The sequence below is a fragment of the Portunus trituberculatus genome, chromosome 24 (assembly GCF_017591435.1).
Source record: "Portunus trituberculatus isolate SZX2019 chromosome 24, ASM1759143v1, whole genome shotgun sequence".
Taxonomy (NCBI): Eukaryota; Metazoa; Arthropoda; class Malacostraca; order Decapoda; family Portunidae; genus Portunus; species Portunus trituberculatus.
In genome coordinates, this window is record NC_059278.1 from 8,374,459 (window position 1) to 8,388,562 (window position 14,104).

General features: G+C 37.6%; 2 protein-coding genes across 10 annotated transcripts in view; one reads left to right on the forward strand and one right to left on the reverse strand.

The window, feature by feature from the left end:
* The window catches only part of LOC123508248 (ubiquitin carboxyl-terminal hydrolase 33-like), a 98,025-nt gene extending 96,501 nt beyond the window's left edge, over positions 1-1,524 (reverse strand). For 4 of the 6 annotated variants that reach the window (XM_045261814.1, XM_045261815.1, XM_045261813.1 and 1 more), the window contains exon 1: positions 1,384-1,524. The gene's annotated coding sequence lies outside the window, so the exon portion shown is untranslated. The other 2 variants (XM_045261811.1, XM_045261810.1) reach the window with 2 other exon arrangements.
* A 588-nt stretch (positions 1,525-2,112) lies between these two features.
* Positions 2,113-14,085, forward strand: LOC123508251 (peroxisomal membrane protein 11C-like). Of its 4 annotated transcripts, none has more exons than XR_006675891.1 (8): positions 2,113-2,466; positions 9,086-9,197; positions 9,970-10,148; positions 10,395-10,454; positions 10,866-11,043; positions 11,197-11,263; positions 11,444-11,510; positions 13,011-14,085. XR_006675891.1 is itself a non-coding variant. In XM_045261821.1 (7 exons), the coding sequence occupies exons 1-6, from the start codon at positions 2,345-2,347 to the stop codon at positions 11,260-11,262; spliced, it is 717 nt and encodes a 238-aa protein (XP_045117756.1). In that variant the 5' UTR covers positions 2,124-2,344; the 3' UTR covers position 11,263; positions 13,011-14,085. The 4 variants fall into 4 exon arrangements, 2 of the variants coding, with proteins under 2 accessions (XP_045117756.1, XP_045117757.1); XR_006675892.1 differs by having other exon boundaries at positions 2,193-2,466; positions 10,866-10,989; XM_045261821.1 differs by lacking the exon at positions 11,444-11,510 and having other exon boundaries at positions 2,124-2,466.
* Positions 14,086-14,104: the final 19 nt, after the last annotated feature.

The window sequence follows — 14,104 nt, forward strand, 5'->3', positions numbered from 1 at the left end:
TCCCATACACAAAAACCTGTTTTTGCACCAGCTGTCCATGTTTACAGGGAGAAATACACTTATTAATAAAGAAATACTCGATAGGTTGCACCTCAAGTATACAGGGTAGGTTTTTGAGATATCACATCACCATAATCTAAAGACGAAACTGTCATATTTATATATTTTCATGGATAAAAATGTAAAAATCCTTCCTTTGTCAAATATGGATGCTTGACTCTTTAGATTTTTCAAAGAAATGCAAAGTTTGGTCTATTTAGGTTTCCCCATGAACTAAACCAAAACAATTTAACCTGACCTAAACTTAATTCTGTTTCTGGTACAGTGTTCTTTTTCATGAGTCAAAAATAGCCAAGCACATGAAAAAAAATTCATAAAAGTAAAGTACAATGAGTATATTACAAAATGTAGCTGTGTCGTGCACTGTTGACAAGACTGATAGTGAATGTTTACCAAATATTCATAAACCTTACAAAGTCAGTGTTATGGTTATCTAGATTTGCTGTAGTGATCCAACTATCAAAATGCACCACACAGTGAGTTCTAGCAATACAACAACCTAGAGCCACACTAGAGTATACTGTCCAAAACTACAATGATAGTCAGGTTTCCAACAGAAATGCAGCAAATGCTTGAAACAAATTATAGACTGGGTAATGTTATATAGCTACATTAAAAATATATCATTATTAAGCCTAATGAAATGTCAAACATGCTAACATGACTTTTTAACAATGGACACACTTTGACCTAGTTATGTATTAGTAGCTTTTAGGTAGCTGAGACATAACTCTCTGTCATCTGTTATCCTCCTTGCATGTTTCAACCTGTGATGGGGAAGCAGTTACCAAACACCAGGATGACTTGAGAACAACAATCATAATCAACATTTAGGCCCCACTGAAGACAATTCTCGAGCAGCAAAATTACCAAGCATTATGGGAATTGAAGTGGCTAGGATACGGCTGGCGGGACTACAATGTGTGTTGAAATAAGGGATGGTATTTGAAGGAGGTAAAAATTAAGAATCTAAATCAACAAGGAAGTATAACAGATGATCTTACTTTCGTGTCAGGTGAAAGACCAATATCTAAGGTGAAATATGATGCCACGTATGGGTGCTACGAGGAAAGAATGAATATCTGGAAGCTTTAGTGGCTGTGTGGTGGCTCAAGCAGTGGCTTCCTGCGGTGACCTTTTTACCAGGGATTTGAAGTCCACGCCTCCTCGGGAATGGCCAGCCTTCCTGTACTACCACTTAGCCAGACATACACAACCACGCCACACAGATCACACATTCAAGCTATGGCGTTGCGAAAACACTGAAACAACAAGTTGCTGCCGTCCACAACTGGTAAAAATGTGTTAACTAAAGAGTCTCACCTAACAGCGGCAGACGACATGGACGTTTGGGATGAAATGCAGCTCTGTCTGTCTTGTTCACCTAATCACTATTATTTACTTCCTTTTAAACATTTCCATTTCTTATTTCACCTTTCCATTTCCCTGTTTATATTTTCATATGTGTTTTCCTGTATAATTACCGTCTGAATTTTCTTGTAATCTGTATGCCATATCGTGTTTTGTGTATTTTCAAAAATTCTTTTATCGAACTTTGTTTATCTACGGTAGGTACTCTGCTTATATTAAGATTTTTTTTTTTTTTTTCAACAAATGTTGCGATACCATTGCCGTAATGCCAATGTCACAACGTACCTTACAGTACGTAGTGACAACTTGACAGTAGTTGACAGTCGTGACAGTTTTTGTGAAAGCCATCCCCAGATGTATTTTGAAAAGGCATGATTACTTCTAGCCATTAGGGCAGTTTATTGTTAATTAAAGTCTCAAATTTTCATGTTTTCTGTTGATGATCATTACGCCAGCCCTTACAACGGTATACACAATTAAACTCTCTCCTATTTATTCTTATTGTGTTTTATCATATTTCAGTTTCGCTTTTCATCATATCTCTTGAACAAAGGATCACAAATGGGAGATAATGGGATTGGCCAGTTAGTTTTAAAGCACTATTTTCGAGCAAAATACGATGTCTTTAAAACCGTTACCTAGGTAAAAGTACTACCTACCTACGTAATGAAGGGATCAATCAACAATAATGAATGACGAACTTGTCATTGGAATAAAAGCGCCGACTTTCAACATTATTTAAAAAGTAAGGTTTCCACAATTGCGATTTAATTACCAAAATGTTGTGAATCATGCAACTGTTAGATTTCCAAAATCATCGCAATAACCAATAACTCGCCGTGGAGGTCAAGTGAAGTTGGCCCTTGATAAGCTGCAGCCTACGTGTGTTGCATTTCAACCTCACACCGTAACTATGGGGTTGGATGATGTGGTGGGTATCCTGGAGAATTACCGAGGCAGAGAGAAGACTTTGAGGACCCTTCAGTATGGTCTTCTTTTTATCACGCCTGCAGCAAGGCACTCTCCCAGTACTAAGTGAGTATTGAGAGCTACTTGACATGGAATTTCATCTAATGAACATTTATAAAGCGGCAGAAACGTACATTAAAGTATTATGTTAATAAAATTCCATAGCGACTATTTCCTGACTGAGAAGTGCAGTGTTGTTCAGTAAATAAAATTTCGACTACTCTGCAAGTTAATTTTTTTATGTTTGTGCATGATGCATGTCATTTGAAGTGTATGTACTCGTAAATAACTATGGTGGGGTTCCTGTCCCCTGACTTGGGTAAGGGGCAAGAAGCTGCACTCTGCTGATGCCCAAGCCCTTACAGTACAAGTACTCCACAATTTGAATAACAATACAAATGGGCTGGGGAGTGCATCAAAAGCAACAATATGTAATAATATAAACTAATCTCCTTAATCATTATATATATTAAAAATTAGATTTCAATGACTCAAGACTGGAACATGTAACAATAAACTCAGGGAGGGAATTCCAGAGGCCATTATTACATTTTGCAAATGAACATTTCTTAATATTTAGGTTGGTGCATACATGGGCCAACTTGTGTTGATGGCCTCTGGTGGTGTTAGAAGTTGGGTGGAAGAAGAAATCATTAAAATATAAGGAAGATTTTCCATTTACAATTTGCCACATCTTAATAATGTCATGACGTAATAGTCTCTTTAACAGAAAATAAATTCAAAGTTTTAAGGCAATCATAATAGGGTAAATTCTCGAGGCCATTAAGACATTCAGTCCACTGACTCGAGTGCCTTGACATAGGGCGTTTCTCAGAGATATACAAGGTTGTCATAAATGTGCGATCATGGTTTACAGTGGATTTCAACAAATCATTTGCCACAGCAGAGGCTTTACATATAATAGTAGAGATATGTTTGTAGAACTTCAGTGATGTATCAACAGAAATACCTAAATCTTGAGAAATATCCTTTTCTGGTAACATTTCATCCCCTAAGTGATAATGAGCCACATTTTCAAGTCCAGACCAATCAATACACTTGCGATGAAAGTGGAGAACAACACATTGGGTTGGAATCATTTGTAACCCTCAGGATGTAGCCACTTGACACAGAGTGTCAATATCCCTTTGGCAAGTTTTCATACAATCTTTTATTGTTTCTCTGTTGGACAATTGTACCCGCACATATAGTTTTAAGTCGTCAGCAAAGATTTTGGTTGAGCGATTAACATCATTATTCCAAAAATTAATATAAAGCAAAAACAGGAGTGGATCCCGAACAGATCCTTGTGGGACTCCACTTACAACTGGGTGGGATCTGCTTACTTTACGACTAATAACAACTCTCATCTCTCTGTTGGTTAAGAATTCTCGTATCCATTGCAATATTTTTCCTCTTATCCCTAAATTAAACAATTTCTGAAATAAAAATTCATGTTCAACTACATTGATCAAATGTTTTAGACATCAAATAAGATTAAATCTTCATTACATCCTTGGTAAAATCCATTTAGTAATGTCATTATATGTAAGGAGCAACTGATCTTCTACGAACCTCCCAGCTCTGAAGCCATACTGGTTGGCATCTAGCAAATTGTTTTCATTTATATAAGAAAATATATGTTCAGAAATTACACGCTCCATACATTTAGAAAACACACAAGTTACAAGTGGGACATAACAAGAATCTTTTTTTGAAAATAGGAACCACTAATGAGTGTTTCCAGATGTAAGACACCATACTAGTTTCCAATGATTTCTTAAATATCAGCCAAATGGGATAAGACAAACTACTTGAACATGACTTTTATAAATGAGGGTGCAACTTGTCAGGTCCCATGAAGGAATTAGGGTCTAATGTGTCTAGTGCCTTCTTAACATCATCATGAGATATTACCAAATCAGCTATGGTTGTCCTATGTTCTTGAAATGGAGAAGGAGAATCTGGGACTAAAACAGTGTATACTAATGGAAATTCATCTGCAAAGATATTGGCCATAGATTGAGAGTCTGTAACTATTTGGTCAGCCAAAATCTTCAGGGGACCAATGTAAGGTCTGCTCACTTTCTTATTTCTAATATAAGAAAAAATAATTTTGGGTTCTGTTTAAGGCTGTTAATTAAATAACCTTCATGATCATATTGTTTAGAAATAAAGTAATGCCTGTATTAGTAATTAACTCCAAGAAATTCTTAGTGTGCCTTCGTGGCCGGTTCAAAATTCCTCCCAAATAGGGATCTTAACTGTTTATAAAGATCCCACAAGTGATAGCGTCTAAACTTAAGCTGACAGGGTGGGCGCTGGTTAAGAGACAGCACTAGAGAATTTGATCTTGACAAAAGGATATAAGAGTCAATCAATGGGTACATTACTGATAGTAAAGAAGAATACATCTGTTCTACATTCAGATAAGCAAATTTAAAATCCCAATCATTAGAATCTAAATTGATTCTGATCATTGGATAATTACCCCTGTGCCATGTCCTAGAATTTTTACTAACAACCAATGGCAAGTCTTGGAAAATTAAAGTACAATAAGTAGGACTGTGAACACAGTGGGGGAAATGGGGAGAGGATTTTTACCTCTCCCACTCTCTCAACATCATTTGTCAAAATCAAATCTAATACTACATTACTGGATGAATATATGGTTGGTTCAACAACCAACTGAGTTAATCCCAACTGATTAAAACAATAGAAAATTCTTTCATCTAGCTGAGACAAATCCATACCAGGTTGGTCAGAATATCATTTAATTGATGGTAAATTGAAATTCCCTACCACAACATTCTTCCCAAAACAGAATTCCCATAAACACAACAAGGACTCATTTTCGAGTACTGCATAAGAAGGTCTATAAACCGCCATAAGGTAGAAATCAAAATTTATAAGATAAATAATAACAACATTTGGAACATGAACTTCCACTTCATGGAAATTTAGGGTAGAACTAATATAAAATCCCACATCATGCTTTGCAATAACACCATTTACATCCTTCCTCAAAAATATATAACCCAGAATATCAACAAAAGAAGAGGGTGTTGAGGGCAATAGCCAAGTTTCAATCACCCATAACACATGTAAATCATACTCATGCAGTATGCAACTTACATGTTAAGTGTGTTCTGCAAAGAGTTAACATTAACTTGGGCCAGCTTGAAAAGGACTGTGTTTAAACCTTTCTGAGTATTTAACTTTGCAGGGAATGATTCACCTGCAAGGGCTGTGCCAAGTTTGGGGGCTGAGGAAACACAACAGTAGCAGAGGAGGGCAACTCAGTAGAGGTCAGCCCAAGTGCCCCCTTCCAAGACGGCTGACTCCCCTGTCAGACTCTTACCCCAACAGCACCCGTTGAGTGGTGGCTTGGAACAAATGAGGTTGCCAAAGTGCCCCTCGCTGCCTCCCTCCTTCAGTACCGCTCTTGGCGCTGGTTGTATGTTAAATCTCTGTGTACATATATGTTTTTGAATGTACTATGTTGTTTTAAATTCTTTGTCTGTCGTAGTAGGTAGATCCTATCATCATCATTAGGGATGTCTGCTCTATAAATACCTTTTATGCAGTCAATACAGTTTAAATTATTGTAAGTACATCCCTATTCATTATGAAATTGGATACACCCTTGAATGTATTTTGAACATCAAGAATATCCACATTACAGGTGCGCGCACATATACTTGCTAGTTCTGTAGTGGTGCTCTGCTTTTCACGCATATTATTGCATGAAAAAAGGCTCTCACTGACTTCTCAGTGAGCACAGTAGTGTATGAATGTCCTGTGATGAAAAAAACAGGAACATTTATGGAAAGTGTTGCCGCTAGATAGAAAATAAGTGAAAAGGAGTGGAAGACTCCAAGATGGCGGAGAAATATGCCATTTCAGCATTATTACCTTCGTCCTGTTATAAGTGTAGCTCTGATTCTGGAGACCCAGCAAAATTCATTAAATGTTGTCTGTGTAGCCGGTGGGCTCATACGAAATGTGTGAATCTGGCAGGGATTAAATCTGAAAATATCTGCAACGTGAGGTATCTGTGCGATGTTTGCTTCATTGAGGTGTCGGCTCTGAAGAAATTCATCAATGATGTTGAGGAATTTAAGTCTGATTTGAAGAGCATTACTGCTAAAGCTGACAAGATGATGGAAATAGTTGATAATAAGATGGCAAGAATGGAGGAGATAAGTATCAAGGTCGATGAGGCAACAGAAGGCTTGGCGGGAGTTGCTGAGTCGCTGAATTCTGCTGATTCGGAAAATTCCACACCTTGGCAGGATGTGAAGAGGAAGAGGAGGATGAAAAGAACCTGCTTGTTGTAGGGGTAACTCAGGATTCTGAAGCAAATCTGAAGAATGAAGTTTCTCATGCTTTGGATGGAATGCAAATTAATGATACAAAGTTTGCTAATGATGGCAAAAAAATAGTGATGAATTTTGCCGATGAAAGTCTGAGAAATGAAGCAGCCCACAAACTGGAGAGTGTTGAAAAGTTGACAACTAAATCTGTTCAGAAAATTAAACCCAAGATAATGCTATGTAATGTCCATAAGGAAGAGACTAAGGAGGGTATCATTGATACAATCATTGCAAGAAATGACTACCTTCAAGCAGTTCCTGATATCAAGTCAAAGATTGAGATTTTTTTTGCAAACCAGCAGCAGGGGACACAGTTCATTACATCATGAAATGTGATCCAATGATAAGACAGCTGTTGCATCAGGATAGGATTGAGCTTGAGTGGGGAGTTTACCAGGTTCGCGACAGGTATCATGCACTTATCTGTTACCATTGTCAAAGGTATGGTCATACTGAGGCGAACTGCAATGCCAAGAAAAATGGTGAGCATCCCGTTTGCTTTAAATGTGCAGGCAACCACAAGTCCAAAGATTGCACATCTACAAAGAAGAAATGCATAAAATGTGTGAGGTTTAAGAAACAGAATACTGACCACTCGGCGAATAATAGTTGTTGTGTTGTGTTGGAAAGTGAGATTGACAGGATCAGAAATATTACAGATCATGGCTACTAATGCTGTGAGCTCTATGTTGAAATGTGGTTTATCAAATGTCCAGTCAGTTGGAAACAAGACAATAGAAATCAGAACTTTAATTAATGATGAGAATCTGGATATTCTTGCTTTGACTGAAACATGGCTGAGTGAATATGATACTGCGAAAATTAAAGAAATGACCCCTGACACTCATACATTTGTGCACATACCAAGGAACACGATGCAGACCCATACAGACTACATGAGCCAAGAAATAACCTTGACATGGGATGTCGAGTATTTGCAAGATGCGCACCAAGGATTTACAATAAACTGCCGAGTGATATTAAAGGTTGTGCCAGGATCGATATCTTCAAAAAGAAATTGAAGACGTATTTGTTCAAGGAAGTTTATGATTTTAACAGCATGGAAATCAAAGACAATTGTAGATGCTAGTTGCTTTTGAGGGAGGCTCTGTTGAGCGCTGCCTCGCAGTGGAGCGGAGCCTTGAACAAACACCCCAAGTAACAAGTAAGTAAGTTAGTAACATTGGGTACACCTCTGAGAATCACCAAACAATAGCGGCATTCCCTCTCCCTCAGCTCTCTACACTGTTCTCTAATTCTAGCATCGAGAGCAGCCTCATCTAATGAAGTAGGAGCACCGGAGGGGGCAGAAGACAAGAAAGACTCTAGTTTGGACAATATTGCCTCTACTTTGTCTGTCAAAGTCTAAACAGTAGCACACAAGGCAGTGACATTTCTGCCAACTGTTTTGTAACTTCTCTTTGGTCACACTCTGTTCCTAAATCAACAGCTGTTCCACTTCTATGAGGTGTGGGGGACTTTTTTGCAAGCCCTCATTTTTGTACCCTACATTGTAAACAATAAAAACAAATACCTTTTCCTGCCAACCGAGTAATGTCTTGGTTCACACTCTCTGCCACACCCATGCACATTGCATTAGGATGGAGCCATGTGGCACACCAGTCACACTCTATACAGTCCTCTCCCATGAGGAATTTACAGGTGCCACATAATTGTGGTTCAGCAACACTGTCAGTGTTTACATTTACACTCTGTCCTGGAATGCAATGGGTGGAACTTTCAGCATGACCCCGATGCTTATTAGCCACTTTACCTCAAGTCATAATCCCAACAAGATCACAGAGCTGACAGCAGGTAGGATTGGCAGTAGGCAACAACAATAGCAGCACGATCATCCACACATCCATCCATCCGTCACGCCAAAGCCAGCCATTGTGATGCTCAGCCTTGAGATATCTTAGAAACACTGAAAAAAAATGCTATGATGGTTAAGTAGATTTTTCATGCTCAGTATGTCCTATATCATGATACCAGAACACCAGAGATTTAATGATGGTTTCATAAGCTTCATTTAGCCATAAATGTTTTAGTGTAATGAATGAATCAATGTGTCAGCCCTATTCTGGTTGCTAATTGATTGATTTATGGGTCACAAGTTCACAACCAATTTCTCTGGTACCAAAAAGTATATACATATCTAAGAATCTGCTACTGTGTAAGTACTTAATACAATAACATGTAAAGTCTCATTCTATCTTACAGTGGTGATTTAAAGATTACCTATTCAGAGAAATTTCTACCATGTAATTTTGAACCACAGTATAAAATTAATATATTTTCCCTCACAGAGCTGTTCTTGAGGGAATCAGTGCCCAGATTGGAGGTGTCCGTGTAATCCTGCGTCTTTTTGATGACCTGTCCATGTTCCAATATTCCAAGGCAGTGCTGAAGCAAAGCAAGGTAACCATGCACAGCCCCACTTCAACTGTAATAATACCTTTGATTGAAGAATTTTATTAGTGACTCCTTTATCTTTTAATGACTAATATTTGTGTGCGGAAAAAGTTCTTTCCCTGCTGGATATCCTTCTACCTCCAATATATATATTTGCTTCTAAGAACTTAGTTTCAGACACTCATCTTGTGTGTCCATATTCTCTCTCTCTCTCTCTCTCTCTCTCTCTCTCTCTCTCTCTCTCTCTCTCTCTCTCTCTCTCTCTCTCTCTCTCTTAAAGCTTCAACATTATACCAGTCATGACTGAAATATGTAAACCAAATGATATAGTAGTAATAAATATAAGTATAGTGATTAACCTTTGTCTAATTGATTAGTCCAGATCTTATGATATAAGAAATATATAAGAAGGTACATGTATATACATATACTGTATAGCCAAGATGAAACCGTGGAGCAGTAAAATGCATACATTAATGCTTTTAATCAAGACTAAGTAACTCTACGTTAAGTCACTAGGTACACATAAAGATGAAATAGATTGACTAGACCCACCTTCACATTTCGATGCAGGCATGTACTAGTAGAAGATGGTATTAGTGGCAAAAAAAAGTGGTGTACCAAAAGAGGAGTGCATGGTGCCTTGTTCATAACATTTTGGTATATGAAGACTAGAAGGAAGAGAAATAAGTGCAGTAAGATCCTTTAATATTAGTGCTATGATGTAGGGGTGAATGTCTATGATGGGTGTTGAGGAAGAGTATATTGGATATTGCAGGAAAAGGACTGGATAGTGAGGTGGCTGGAAGTGGCCAACATTGTGGTGGATCAGCTCTTCTTTCCTGTGGAGCACCTGGCTTGGGCAAGGGATGTCAAGATTCTTCGAGGCAGCTCCTCTTCCTTGTGGCATGCCTCTCTCCTTCTTTGGGCTACTTCTCTGGTTCTTACCATTTTAAGGTGGGGTTTCCTGATGCATTAGTAATCACTGTTAAACTTCCTTGTCTTTCTTAACAGATGATTAATAAACAAATAAGACTGTGTTGTGTATGTATTTTGACTACAAGAAACAACAACTGCATTTAAGTTATGTCTTATGACCTCCAATAGGAGTATTTAACCAACGTAACACATCAGTTTTCCTCTTTCTTTTTAAGACAAATACTAAGATTTTGTGTGTTTATTAAAATATGTGTGCTATTTCAGATCTTTGCAAAAAATATTCCTCTTGAAGCAAAATAACTCAAGACTGCAAGCAGAGGAAAAGTAAGTGGTTGTAAGGTAATTTGCCTAGTTCTAGAGTCAGGGATGAAAATCATACATCTCTCTGATGCCTTGATCACTATTGGAGTGTTCCTAAGGGAAGGCCTCTCCCTTTCCAAAGCATTCCTTTATTGCTTATTGAAGCACTTGGTTTTTATTGACACTTCCCAACTGCCTAGCTTCAAGTATTCTGCATAAGAATCTTTATGCACAAGGTTAGCTAAGGTACCCTGTTTCTTGTCTCTCACTGGCTGTATATATGAAATATAAAACAAGTGATTTTAAGTAACTTACACATTTATGTTCCCTAATACTCATTTATAATATAGTGATAAAGATTACTCATTGAAATAAAATTTGCCTCTTAACCAACAAAAAGATGAAAAGGTTGCTATATTTGCACACCTACTGCAGAGATAGGCAAGAGGAGAAGTATGAAGCAGAGCTGTTGACCATCATCATGCATGCAGCTGACCTCCTCAATGCACTCAACTGGTTGCCTAACAGACCTTGGAGCAAATCCTTCCCCGTGTGGCAGGTAAGGTCACAGTGCACCTGGAGGCCTTGGCACCTGCCTTTCCCTTTATGGCAGGTAAGCTGACTGTTATCCATTTCAAATGTCTATCTTATCTGAAAGGGAATGAAGTATTCTGTATCAGCTATGTGCTTGTAAGTAGTATTGTTATATCACTAGTAAAATGTTATAATACATTTGTAATATTGGGGATATAATTTTGCTTTACAGGTAGGAGTGTTTGGTTTGGTGTCATCTTTAATTGGCTTCCAGAAACTTCTTCAACCAAGATTATGAAGTAAGTAGCTACAGGAGCACTGACAAGGCTACTCATATAGTTAGTCATTTAATACATATATACAGTAATCCCATTATCGAGACATTTATTAGCTGGAGTCATTGGTATGCAGTCATACATCAGCTGCCAGAATAAATCAGGCTTTCTGACTCCCTCCTTTTCTTCCTCTCTCTCTTGCAGGCAAGTCAATGTGACTAGTGTTGTGGTAAACTAGTGATTTATCTACACAAATAATCTATATCTTCAGGTATGTTAGCTGTACACAGAAATACATTACAACATGTAGCACATATATATTTATTTCTACTATCTGCAGATATGCTTTAGATATTTGCATAAATTTTCACTGAATGGTATTTCTTCAATTTTTTCATCAATATTTTATGCTCTATATAATAACCATGCCCATTAGACTCTTTGACATCAAGAATTTCTTTGACAAGCTGTTGCTATACATGACTGATTTTGGCAAGAAGACTGTGCTTAATAATTAATAGAAAACTTTTAGCTTCCCATCGTTCACAAATATTGAATCTTAGACATTATTTTGACTTCATCAACATCATTTATATGATGCGTTGGTTCAAGACAGAGTTTAAGGATGCTGCTGGAAAGTTTGTTCAACATACTGATCACCATGAATTCAAAGTCTCTGATAATTGAGAAAAGATTTGGATGCCAATGAGGAGAAAGTGAAAGATTTTCAAAAGCAGTTGTTAGATTTGATTGAAAAGGGGAGTGTCTCACTCTGTTATATTTACAATGATAATGAATTGGTCTTCCTCTGCTGCTTACTGCTTACAAACATCCTAGATGAGGAGGTGGAAAAGCAAGTGCCTGTTCTTGAGGTATCCCAGGACTGTTTCTGCTTTGTGTTGTACCAATGATATTGGCCATCACTGTTTGAAGCACATTATTGAAGGGCATTCAAAGTAATCTTAGTGCCTGCATAGGATAATGGATATCCTCCTTATTATCTGATACTATTCCAAGAAGGCTTGTTTACTATTTTGTCAATGAGGTCATCCTTTATCAAACAAAGGAACTTGTATTTGGTCATACCATGTAAAATCTCTTCTTTGGGACAATGTCCCAAGGCATCTGTCCAAGTATGAGCTGATATTGTTGATCCAGCCAGGACATTATTATGGCAATGAAGAGGCTATACTGGCAAATTTTTGGACAGGATCATAATGGTCTTTTAGAAGAGGCAATAGCATGATGCACAAAGCCAGAGAACCTTCAATGCTACACTGTTTAGGTCTGTAACTCACAACTGGGTAAATTCTTGAAAAGTTAGCATAAACCACTCCCAAAAATGCCTGGTCTTGTCTTCTGAAGGGTGATAAAAACAGTTATACCTTTGAAAGGTTTTATGTTGGTGATTTTCACACTCATTAGTGTGAGGCAGATGATTAGGTAGACTACTGATATTCATTATTGGAGTGACGATGATAGGGATGATCCTAGTTATCAGATTGTCTGATGCCAAGGTCACTATTTCTGTGTCTGCCTCTCAGCCAGAAGATGGCATTGATGATGATGACACCCATTTAAGCATAATCAGGATTGCCTCCGACATCACTGGAGTTTTCTGAACATCCAGACTGTAATAGGGAAATGACGAGCCTTTGTGGTGTGAAGCAGCTGTGTGCCCTGCATAATGCTGTCATCCACCGCCTAACCTCTTGGTCCCATCGCCAAGCCATTATCAACTGATGTTGCATCTAGTTTTTCCATTTCTCAGATGTCTTCATCTCAGCACACCAACAGCAGCTGAGTCTGAGTCAGCCCTGGCCTCCAGTAGCATGTCACAAGGCCACTGCACTTACCCTCAGCTCCTTAGTGATGAGCTAAAATCAGAGAGATAACAACAAAGGAGAAAAGATAGAGATGACAGTAGAGGTGGTAAAATTAGAACAGTAAACCTTCATGTGTTTTACACTAATCATTTTTACAATGTATGAAATTAGTGAATTTGACATTAGTTTCCCAGCTTTACAAGTCTTCATCCAACATACATATACAGGAAAGAAAGAAGTTGCTACATGTACTAAAGTAGAAGGCAGTGAGTGCGGTGTCCTCAGTGTTTAATACCACTAGACCACATGGAATTATTTGTGGGTCACAATGCAGGCAGGTTTTCATTGATGGTTAGTGTTAACTTAAATATTGTATGTAAAATTTTAGAAGTAACCTCTCATAACTTTGACTACCCAAAGTTTCCTTTCTTAATGTATCATCACACAAGATGAACAAATTTAACATTCACTTTTTTTTTTTTTACACACATACATACAGAAACCATAAATCACCTTGAAAACACCTGTTTGTGTATCATGGAAGATGTAGGATAAAAACAAGAGAGAAAATTAAAAAAGAAATCTGAATAAGTAAGTATTTGCAACAGAAATATCAGAAAAGAAACATGTTTTAAAAACTAGTTATACATGCACATTATATTGTGCAATATTTTCCACAAAGATGTCCAGTGAATGACAAGAATTTACCAGATGTGCAACTTCCAAACATGTATTAGGTGAATTAGGATGGATATTGAAGGGATTACTGTTTGCAATTTTCATGTAAACCTTGAATATTACATTGAAGATTATAATGGTTGGTGTATAGTAGGATGTCACTTACATGTGGCTGGTTCATTTAAAACATTTAGGTGCTATTCAAGATAAGCTAATGTCATGCAGGTCCAGTGTTACTATATATTATGATCCTGTCTTTGTCCAAGATCCCTTCATTAAAGTGGGGTAGTTGAGACAAAACTGTGCCTTCTTTCATTTATGAATAAAGATATTACAGAGAAAGGAGTTCCCAGTTCCCTTG

What these genes read in the sequence shown, in the direction of transcription:
- LOC123508251 (XM_045261821.1), top strand. Translation starts at nt 2,345, where the DNA reads ATGGGGTTGGATGATGTGGTGGGTATCCTGGAGAATTACCGAGGCAGA. An exon ending in AGACTGCAAGCAGAGGAAAA is followed by an intron (nt 10,455 to 10,865) that starts GTAAGTGGTTGT and finishes CACCTACTGCAG; the next exon opens with AGATAGGCAAGAGGAGAAGT. An exon ending in TGCCTTTCCCTTTATGGCAG is followed by an intron (nt 11,044 to 11,196) that starts GTAAGCTGACTG and finishes TTTGCTTTACAG; the next exon opens with GTAGGAGTGTTTGGTTTGGT.